Raw genomic sequence first — 11043 nt, forward strand, 5'->3', positions numbered from 1 at the left:
CCATCACGTCGCCCCGTGGGGATGTTGTAGTTCGGCCCTCCGGCTAAGGACACAGAGTCACGAGTGGCAAGTGCCATTATATCAGCGCACGAGACGTTCGAGGGACACTGAGCCTCAAGCTCGGTCTTGATCTCGTCGATTAGCTCAAAGCCTCTCACGCTCAAGTTTGGACCGACGAATCTTTCTGAATCTGTTGAGTTTAGAAGGATAGAACCGTCGCAGCCCTATAGGAGGTTTAAAGTGTTTTTAACAAAATTAATCCAAAAGTTTTGAGATATGATTTTACCATTTTTTGCATGTGTTAAAGGAAATATTAGTTTTTATTCTAAGCACAAACCTACTAAAACGTTAACGTCCCATTTTATGTTTTGACTCGAATTGAAATTAGTCTCAACATATCAAAATGTTCCTACAGAATTTGCAATTAGAATAAATTTTCGATGAGACTCATACTTACCCCAACAAAACAGTCGTGAAAATGCATCCGAAGCAAAGCGGCAGTAATCGTGGGGTCACTCTCGAACTCATCTGTCACAAGATTACGAACGATAGTTTCTGCAGTAGGACATGAATTGTTATAAAACCCGACCCTCAATTGAGCAAACGTGACCGGAACAATGAAGAGAATTGAGAATAGAGTAGAAAAGTTTGCAATCTTCATCTTGGTTTGTAGAAATGTTCATATACTTAAAGTGTTATTTGTTGTGGTACGGTATATGTATGTGTTATGATCGAACATTGGCATCAACCATTAATTACTATATATACACAAATTCTATCGTCTATGATATATTTCTATGGAGGGAAATTGCATACGTGTAAGTGAAAATTATTTAAACTTATTGAGAGTGGTGAATTTATAAACGCAGAGGGAAACATTCCGGTGCCTTGTAGAATATTAAATAAACTTGTTGTGCTAACTGCTAAGTAGATAATAATATTTTTAACAAAAGTAGATATCAAGAGAAATTTTTATCTTTTATTGTCGGTAAGATGTATGTTTCAAATCAACCAAGTAGTTTAAATTTAAAATCTTGCTAAAAAAAAAAGTAGTTTAAATATCCTATTTTATTTGGTAAAATTAACATTCTACACTCTAAAATACTAAAATTTATGTGATGGAAGTATAAATTTCGGAAATTGTCAGCTGCTTGCTGCTAAATATCGTACATATTATATTAGTAAAGCTAAACTTGGACATTGACCCTATAATTTGTTTACTCTACGAGACTACAACTATGTATTCTATAACTTTGATTTTTTCTTTTGGAAACTTTCTCTAAAGTACGGTAAGACTTCCGCATGGTTCTAAAAGTTAGATGAATTCAAGTCTTGGACAAATTTTATAACTCTCAATATATTATAATTTAAATTTACTCAATTTTAAAACATTAATCAAAACTTAAGTACATGAAAATATAACAAAAATGGTTTATGGATTGAATATTTGAGTTCATCTAAGATGATCCAGATATAAAATTTGGTATTATCTTATCACTAGCTTTTAAAACGTTAGGCAAAACTATGTGTTATTCAATTTACAATGATATCAAAAAAATAAGAAGAAATATAATATTAATATTAATCTTGACGTTGGTAATATTTCCTCCGTTGCAAAATATAAGATGTTTTAGAGAAGTTTTTTGTTCATAATATAGGATGTTTTCAAGTTTATATGCAATTTTTAGATTAATTTAATATTTTATATTATGCAATATTGTTTCTGATTGGTTGAACTTGTTAAAAGTAAAGACTTCTTAATCTTTTAGTTAAAACATCTTATATTTTGAAACAGATGAGTATTTTTTTTTGTAATGCTTTGAATATATACTATCTAAATTCTAAAATATAAATAAGAAAAGGATTTTTTTTTTTTTAGGTTCATCCTCGAAATATTAAAATTCATTATCAAGCAAACAAGGGTTGACTTTTTCGGGCTCATATGAACATATTCGTATTCTAATAACTATTCCTCGTTAGAGAGAGACGTCAGACTAGTGTTGAAGTAGCTAGTTCTAGCTAAATATAATAAGAAAACAAAAAAATACGACTTTTTCTATATAGAAAATCACATACACTATACTTTCCTAGTTATATGTTACATTATAAACACAATCTTAACGTAATTTTCGTTTCTGTTGTGTGTATACTGGAATTGGTTCTTCTTTTTTCCGTAACTTTTCGCTCAAGTAAATTGGATAGAGCCGGAGAAAAAAAATACATATCCAAGTTCTTGAGCATGAGAAAGATACAACTCTGAATTAGTTTGGACTCAGATCAACTTACATCACAAATCTGGTATCACTGTACCAACGAAACATCTTGCTTTTATCAAATCGATTTACCAAACCTTATTTTAAGGATATACATACATAAATAAGCAAACAATCACCATTTCACAATTCATCAGAAGCAAGAAAGAAAATAATAACAATGAATAGAAAAGGTTTATAAAGCTTTAGTTGAATGCTCTGCAATTCCTCCTGATCTCACCCGCTAAACCCGTAAGCACGTCAACGGCTCCCATCTTCACCATCGCAATCTCAAACTGACGTTGGAATAGTTCGTTGTTGGCTGCGTACTGAGACACAACATCAGAAGTGGCCGGATCGGTCGCGATTCGCTGGTCAATAAACAAAATTCCTTTCCTCTGTCTGAGCTGACTAAAAAACAAGTTGTCGAATGAAAACGGCGTTGACTGGTCCAGTGCCGCAAAGCCGCCTGGAGCCGCACATGTGTTCCTTAGGCTACATGAGAAATATTCAATATATATATTATTATAAGTCTTCTTACCAACAAATTACTAGTTTCAAATCTTTTTTTTTGTTTTGGTTGTAAATAATGTTTTTTTTTTCAACTGATTGTTTCAATCATTGTTCCGATTTAAATAATAAGAATACCCCAGGGTATAATTATCCAATGATCGGATTGAAAACATTACTAAAAAAATCTTGTTTTGTAAGAAACTTCGTCACTATATATTATCCCATCTATATAGTTAATATCTTAACTCTGATTGAAATTACCTGGCAACCAAACTGGGGTCCATAGTCGGGTCGGGCTGGCCGGTTCCTTGAAAGTTCGTGACCCGGTCCCCAAAATTACCACAAGAAGCGACCCCAACCGTGTGCGCACCCAAAAGCGCCACCGCATCGAAAACGTCCATCCCTTTGTTGCCGAAAAAACCTAGCATACCTGCGACAGAGATGCCTGGTCCAGGGAGGATCTGCTCTGCGTCTGCAAGGTTCGATACAAAGCCATCACGACGTCCGGTGGGNTCCAAGTTCTTGAGCATGAGAAAGATACAACTCTGAATTAGTTTGGACTCAGATCAACTTACATCACAAATCTGGTATCACTGTACCAACGAAACATCTTGCTTTTATCAAATCGATTTACCAAACCTTATTTTAAGGATATACATACATAAATAAGCAAACAATCACCATTTCACAATTCATCAGAAGCAAGAAAGAAAATAATAACAATGAATAGAAAAGGTTTATAAAGCTTTAGTTGAATGCTCTGCAATTCCTCCTGATCTCACCCGCTAAACCCGTAAGCACGTCAACGGCTCCCATCTTCACCATCGCAATCTCAAACTGACGTTGGAATAGTTCGTTGTTGGCTGCGTACTGAGACACAACATCAGAAGTGGCCGGATCGGTCGCGATTCGCTGGTCAATAAACAAAATTCCTTTCCTCTGTCTGAGCTGACTAAAAAACAAGTTGTCGAATGAAAACGGCGTTGACTGGTCCAGTGCCGCAAAGCCGCCTGGAGCCGCACATGTGTTCCTTAGGCTACATGAGAAATATTCAATATATATATTATTATAAGTCTTCTTACCAACAAATTACTAGTTTCAAATCTTTTTTTTTGTTTTGGTTGTAAATAATGTTTTTTTTTTCAACTGATTGTTTCAATCATTGTTCCGATTTAAATAATAAGAATACCCCAGGGTATAATTATCCAATGATCGGATTGAAAACATTACTAAAAAAATCTTGTTTTGTAAGAAACTTCGTCACTATATATTATCCCATCTATATAGTTAATATCTTAACTCTGATTGAAATTACCTGGCAACCAAACTGGGGTCCATAGTCGGGTCGGGCTGGCCGGTTCCTTGAAAGTTCGTGACCCGGTCCCCAAAATTACCACAAGAAGCGACCCCAACCGTGTGCGCACCCAAAAGCGCCACCGCATCGAAAACGTCCATCCCTTTGTTGCCGAAAAAACCTAGCATACCTGCGACAGAGATGCCTGGTCCAGGGAGGATCTGCTCTGCGTCTGCAAGGTTCGATACAAAGCCATCACGACGTCCGGTGGGGACCAGGTAGCTCGGTCCTCCACCTAACAACACGGAGTCACGTGCTGCGAGCGTGATTATGTCGGAGCACGAGACCGTCGAGGGGCATTGAGCTTCGAGTGCCGTCTTGATCTCGTCGATCAGTTCGAATCCTCTCACGCTGCCGTTTGGGCCGGCGGTTTTTTCCGGTGATGGTTGATTCGTCGTCGGGTCTATGAGGAGAGAAGCGTCGCAGCCCTAATACGTAGTGACAACGAGAAATTGTTTTAAACACTAATAAGTTAATTTTCTAATCTATTTTAATTTTCAGAAATTATATATTTGGTCATGTTTTTATATTTAACGGTTACTTTGTTAATGAAATTAAAGTTGATTTATATATTTTGAAATTTTAAAACTTTTTTTTAAAGAAAATATAATATAAATTTAATTGGCTATTTCGGACCTATTTCTCTTTGATTGTATCTCTTTTGGTAAACCTAACGATATCCAAAATTGAAGATGGATGATGTTTGATGAGAATCATACCTGGACAAAACAGTCGTGAAAATGCATCCGAGTCAAGGCGGCCGTGATTGATGGGTCACGACCAAACCGCTGGCGGACCAGGTTTTGTACGATAGTCTCTGCATTAGGGCACGATTGACTGTAAAACCCGAACCTTAGCTGTGCTATTGCCACGGGGGAAATCAATAAAATCAAGAGTATAACAGAAAAGTTTGCAATCTTCATCTTGTTTAGGTGGAAAGTGTTGCAATATGATAGTGTTATGTTCTTGTGCAATGGCTTATGAGACCTCTTAAACCTACCATTACTATTTATACGCCAAAATGAGCCGTTTATAAAGAAAATTAATTAAAAATGAATTAATACATCTTGTATATGTCGAATAGGTCAGTCAAATATATTTAAACTAATTAAGAGCGGTAAATCTAAAGGCGTACGTATGGACTACTTTGAAACATTCCGCTGTCTTATTGTTTACTCAATTATTTATAGACAATATATACGCCTTCTAGGAAATGAGAATGAATGTAGCTAAGTGATGGCAATTACAATCTACATTGGAAAATAGGATGAAAATATATAATCATATATATGAAGCATCAAAAATGAGTTAATATATTTATCGCTAGTTAATTATAGATTGGACATTATGGAACATATCACATGATGTCAAAACTCAGTTTATCCGATAAGCGTAATTTTTCTCCTAGAATGGAATTCGTTTTAAATAGATCGTCTGAGTCGTCATCATCTCCATCAAAGGTGTTAGGTTTTGCATTATGTGGTGAATACATTTTCTTTAGAACTAAATTTTCTTATTAAGTTATATGAAGCTTTAATTTGCCCAAAAACAAAAACAAAAAGTTCTATGAAGCTTAATTTTTTCTAAAGCTACTTGTTCTAGCAATTGGATCTTTGAATTTTTCTTGAGACCTATATACGAGATAAACTAAAGTTTTGAGACAATCTTGTTCCTATAATATATGTATGATTTAGTATATTCAACGTACGACACAAAACAACTAAATGTATTTACATAATATATAGCAAGTAGTGTACTTAAGTAGAAGATAAACGAGCCATCATCACACGATCAAATGTAAATCAACATGGAGTTAATTTAATGCGAATGCAAAGACTCGTTCTTATTGTTATTGGGTTACTTTCATGACTGTAAATATAAGACCACAACATATTTCGTAGAGATTTGTGTAAAGAAGTTGTCGTTGAGGAAAATAAAAATAAAAATTAGGATGTAAGGTGACATGCCCATTAATTACAAATAGATAGGGTCTATTTTTTTTTTTTTTTTTTGACAANCAACCACAAATAGATAGGGTCTAAGAAGCCTTATCTTTGACAGTTTGACTTGATAGAAATTGCTATCATTTTCTTTCCTCTAAAATATATAATTGAATCTGGGTATGTGTTTATGGAAAACGGACCAAATTAAATGGTTCATTAGTCGTTATATCCTGCTCAAGTTGATAACATTTCGTCAATCGGTGATCGGACAAACGAACAAACAAAAAAGATAATTATAAGAACAGAGTTTTTCAATTTACCTGCCTAGTAAGCGATTTCAGATTCTGCTGCATGATCAGAAATTACAAATTAGGGTTATTTGGCGTGCTCTCTCATTGGTATCCTTTATAACTAAAAAGGTGATAAAATGTGGTCTTGTGATAATGGGCCATGACCCGATTTTTTTGCTGATCCATAATTGTGAAAATTTCGGTTTGGTTCGGTTTACTTATGGTTTGGTTACCAGATTATCTCGGTTCATCATTTTTTTTTCTGTAGATTTCAAATACAAAACAAGTCTTACTTTAAAATAATTTAATCTCGCTTTTTTAGAAAAATTACATATAATTTAATCTCGTACCAGCTTCTATCAGCAATTCTGTATTGCTTACCTGAAAATAATTGATTCAAATTGTTGAAGCCCATATGAAAACAAACAAAAGTAATAATAGTTTTATACAAAATAAATACCGTTGGAGAAAACATATCTGACAGCAATTTGTGGAAAACAGTATTTATACTAGTAGTATAATTTTTATATTTGAGAAACAAATGCTTGAAGAAAAGTTATAGGACAGGCTTTCTATTTATTTACTTGAATTATTCGAATATCTTCTTGTTTTGGAAAAAATCGTTATATTTATGTCGCTAGTGTAAGAAGCTCGAAAACAAAGCAACGTTCATTTCTGCAGAGAGCAGGCAAGTAAGCAAACTAAAAAAAAGTAAAGCAAGTTGGGATATTTCACATTTTATTAATTAATAATCGACCAAAAAGGTTCTATCAATAATTGTAAATAACAAAGAGATCAAGGAAAAAAACATATACTAATATCATCTTCATGCCAAATCATCAAGATTCTCTGATGTTCTTGTTCTGAAGATCTTTTTGTTTAAAATCTCGATCTACTAAAGTTGCTTGCTTTAAATGAAAGCTTCTCTCATTGTGGCAATGACTTTGATTATTGATCTTTATTACTAGAAGTATGCTTGTGTTATGTTTTAATTTGTATATATATTTATAATAAAAAAACTGTAGATTCTTATAAAAACGCACGTCAGTTGTATTATAAAATGTTGGTCGAGTTCTTAATTAAGAGTATATATATACTTTGATATGTTCTGAGTTCACGTACGGAATTGGACTATTTTTATTTTGATAAGATTCGTAATGGACTGAGTACTTCCAAAGTTTCACTGAAAATTGCAATTAAAGAGTAGTACCATTTGTAGAATGAAAGATATGTAAATGATGAATATGTGTGCCGTGCACGTGCGCGTACTGGAACATGAACTAACGGCTTCTGATGTATTGGTTTGGTACTATATACTATTATAATATGAGTGCTATAAACAAGTGCATGGCCTCCAGAAATACATAGGAAAAAAAAAATACACCACATGTGATGTGATTGGAATAAAAAATCATGCAGATCTTATGTTTTTTTCTTTATTTTTTTCCGTGCGATTTCCATTTATGAAAAGATTCTCCCTTTCCAAAATAATATTTTGCCGGGCCATGCAAGCAAATATATCATGTTCGTAAAATCAAGAAACATTTTGGTGAAGTTTTTTTTGTATAATTAGCATAAGAAACATGGCAGTAAGTGAGTAAGGATAGAAAAAAAGTATGATGGATTGAGAATGAATCTGCATAGAGATAAGGTCATTCATGAATAGAAGCAGTTGAGGCATGTGGAACATTGCTCAAAGTGTTAGATGTCATGACTTGCATTTGCATCTAAAAATTTCGTGAATATACGCATCTCGTTCCTTTGTGGTTATATTTTGTAAAGAGTTCTAATTAGCATTCATAATTTCGTCAATAAAAGATATATAACGGTCTATAATTTGGTTAACCCTTTAAAGACCGAAAACAGACTTGAAAAAGATTTCAACTGGAAGAAGACAAACAAAATTTATGTTTATGAAATTGACATGCTTTCTTGTGTTTGGGATTCGGGATATAATGCATAACGTATATTGACACCTAAACAAATATCACTTCATTAATTAATTTGCAACGTTATAAAACCAATTTGTCACTTTGTTCATGTTTCAACACGGAATTCTCTGGTATTTTATAAATTGTTGAAACGTTTATTAATAATAACAGCAAATAAAAACTAATATGATTCCACACCACCCAGCAGCACGAAGCACGGTGTGGTTCAGAAAATATATTACCCCTGAACCAATTCTTTCTTTTATTCCGAAAAAAGTACTTTACACAAAAACACAAATACAATAAAAGATTCGTCCTCTATTTTAATATTAAATCACGTGGCAACTTATCCTACGTGTCGTAACTCTATCTCCGTCTCCTTTTTAAACCTCCACTCTCCAGCATCGAACACAAACAGTGCTTCCCCTCTCTCTCTCTCTCTCTCTTTCTCTAGGAAACAAAATTTTCAAATTTTATTTCTCTCTCTCTCTCTCAAAAGAAACTGAACAGTCTCTCTCATTCATATACTTCAATCGTAAGAAAAAAATACAGATCAGCTTCAATTGTTCTGTGTGAGACGGAAACAATGGCGGACAATGTTCTGAGGAAGCTGATAGTGGAGATCTGCAGCGCAAGAAACCTGATGCCTAAGGATGGTCAAGGAACCGCGAGCGCTTACGCGATCGTCGATTTCGACGGCCAACGGCGGCGAACGAAAACTAAATTCAGAGATCTGAATCCACAGTGGGACGAGAAGCTCGAGTTTTTCGTCCACGACGCAGCCACTATGGGTGATGAGATTCTTGAGATCAATCTTTGCAACGACAAGAAGACTGGCAAACGTAGCACGTTTCTCGGCAAAGTTAAGATCGCCGGAAACGCGTTCGCGGCGGCTGGATCTGAAACGCTTGTTTATTATCCGCTCGAGAAGAGGAGCGTTTTCTCTCAGATCAAAGGTGAGATTGGTTTGAAGGCTTACTACGTCGATGAGAATCCACCGGCGGCGGCTCCTGCTGCGACGGAGGAGAAACAACCTGAAGCTGTCCCCGAGGCGGCGGAGAGTGTCAAAGCAGAGGAGGGGAAGAAAGAAACAGAGGCGGCGGCGAAAACAGAGGAGAAGAAGGAAGGAGATAAAAAAGAAGAGGAGAAACCAAAGGAAGAAGCTAAACCACCCAAGGAGAAGAAACCTGATTCGGCAGCTCCACCACCGCCGGATACCAAGGCGAAGGCAGCAGCTCCTCTTCCTCCTCCTGCGGCGGAGGTTCAGAATCCGCCTCTACCGCAGAAAACAGAGACGGTGAAGCAGAGTGAATTAGGAATTAAACCGGAGAATATAAACCGGCAAGATTTAATCGGAACCGATCTTGAGATTCCTTCTCTAACCAGAGATCAGAACCGTGGTGGTGGATACGATCTCGTCGATCGAATGCCGTTTCTATACATCCGTGTAGCTAAAGCGAAGCGAGCTAAGAACGACGGAAGCAGTCCCATCTACGCAAAGCTCGTGATCGGAACAAACGGTGTGAAAACCAGATGCCAAACCGGTAAAGATTGGGATCAAGTGTTTGCTTTTGAGAAAGAGAGCTTAAACTCAAGCTCACTTGAAGTCTCTGTTTGGAGTGAAGATAAAGTTGAGAACGAAGATAAAACCACGACGACTACTGAGAGTTGTTTGGGAACGGTGTCGTTTGATCTCCAAGAGGTTCCTAAGAGAGTTCCTCCGGATAGTCCTTTAGCTCCTCAATGGTACACGTTGGAGTCTGATAAATCGCCGGGGAATGACGTCATGCTCGCTGTTTGGCTAGGGACTCAAGCTGATGAAGCGTTTCAAGAAGCTTGGCAATCTGATTCCGGTGGACTGATTCCGGAGACGAGATCCAAGGTTTACTTATCTCCGAAGCTTTGGTATTTGCGTCTAACGGTCATACAAACCCAAGACTTGCAGCTAGGTTTGGGATCCGAACCTAAGTCGAAGATCCCCACCACTGAGCTTTATGTGAAAGCTCAGCTTGGACCTCAAGTGTTCAAAACTGCTAGGACTTCGATTGGACCGTCGGCGTCTTCGTCTGGATCCGGTAACCCGACTTGGAACGAGGATCTTGTTTTCGTAGCTTCAGAACCGTTTGAGCCGTTCTTGATAGTGACCGTGGAGGATCTAACGAACGGGCAATCGATTGGTCAGACTAAGATACATATGGGAAGTGTCGAGAGGAGAAATGATGACCGGACTGAACCGAAATCGAGGTGGTTTAATCTCGCCGGCGACGAGAATAAACCGTACTCCGGGAGAATCCACGTGAAAGTTTGTCTTGAAGGTGGGTATCACGTGCTAGACGAGGCAGCTCACGTGACGAGCGATGTTCGACCTTCAGCTAAACAGTTAGCAAAGCCACCTATTGGTTTATTAGAAGTGGGTATCCGTGGAGCTACTAATCTACTTCCGGTGAAAACTAGAGATGGTACACGTGGCACCACCGATGCTTATGTGGTTGCTAAGTATGGACCGAAATGGATTCGGACTCGTACGATCCTAGACCGGTTTAATCCGCGGTGGAATGAGCAGTACACTTGGGATGTCTATGATCCGTGCACGGTTCTTACGATTGGAGTTTTCGACAATGGACGGTACAAGCGGGACGAATCCGGAAAGCAAGGGAGAGATGTTAGAGTTGGGAAAGTCCGTGTACGCCTCTCGACTCTCGACATGAACCGCGTCTACCTAAACTCATACACCTTAACCGTGATCTTACCAAGCGGAGC

The 11043-nt window shown here is 36.9% G+C and overlaps 3 protein-coding genes across 4 annotated transcripts in view; 1 reads left to right on the top strand and 2 right to left on the bottom strand.

Moving 5' to 3' along the window:
• LOC109125052 (peroxidase 28-like) lies at positions 2241–3295 on the bottom strand. Its single transcript, XM_019240773.1, has 2 exons — positions 3027–3295; positions 2241–2747 (listed from the first exon to the last, which is right to left on the bottom strand). Exons 1-2 carry the CDS (start codon positions 3293–3295, stop codon positions 2459–2461), a joined length of 558 nt encoding a protein of 185 aa, XP_019096318.1. The 3' UTR covers positions 2241–2458.
• Positions 3295–5095, bottom strand: LOC104763994 (peroxidase 28-like). Its single transcript, XM_010487412.1, has 3 exons — positions 4839–5095; positions 4081–4547; positions 3295–3801 (listed from the first exon to the last, which is right to left on the bottom strand). The coding sequence occupies exons 1-3, from the start codon at positions 5040–5042 to the stop codon at positions 3513–3515; spliced, it is 960 nt and encodes a 319-aa protein (XP_010485714.1). The 5' UTR covers positions 5043–5095; the 3' UTR covers positions 3295–3512.
• Positions 8713–11043, top strand: part of LOC104763996 (protein QUIRKY-like) — a 4600-nt gene continuing 2269 nt past the window's right edge. Inside the window, exon 1 of one of the 2 annotated variants that reach the window (XM_010487416.1) lies at positions 8713–10987. In XM_010487416.1, coding sequence (XP_010485718.1) covers positions 8870–10987 — 2118 coding nt within the window. In that variant the 5' untranslated portion in view covers positions 8713–8869. The remainder of the gene's footprint in view (positions 10988–11043) is intronic. The other variant, XM_010487414.1, reaches the window with a different exon arrangement.

The sequence above is a fragment of the Camelina sativa genome, chromosome 19, assembly GCF_000633955.1.
Source record: "Camelina sativa cultivar DH55 chromosome 19, Cs, whole genome shotgun sequence".
NCBI lineage: Eukaryota > Viridiplantae > Streptophyta > Magnoliopsida > Brassicales > Brassicaceae > Camelina > Camelina sativa.

Excerpts from the sequence above, each read along its gene's own strand:
- LOC104763994 (XM_010487412.1), bottom strand. The coding sequence starts at position 5,042 with ATGAAGATTGCAAACTTTTCTGTTATACTCTTGATTTTATTGATTTCC. Across the intron at positions 4,548-4,838 it reads TTCACGACTGTTTTGTCCAG|GGCTGCGACGCTTCTCTCCT; the intron begins GTATGATTCTCA and ends ACTACGTATTAG. Across the intron at positions 3,802-4,080 it reads GACCCCAGTTTGGTTGCCAG|CCTAAGGAACACATGTGCGG; the intron begins GTAATTTCAATC and ends TTTCTCATGTAG.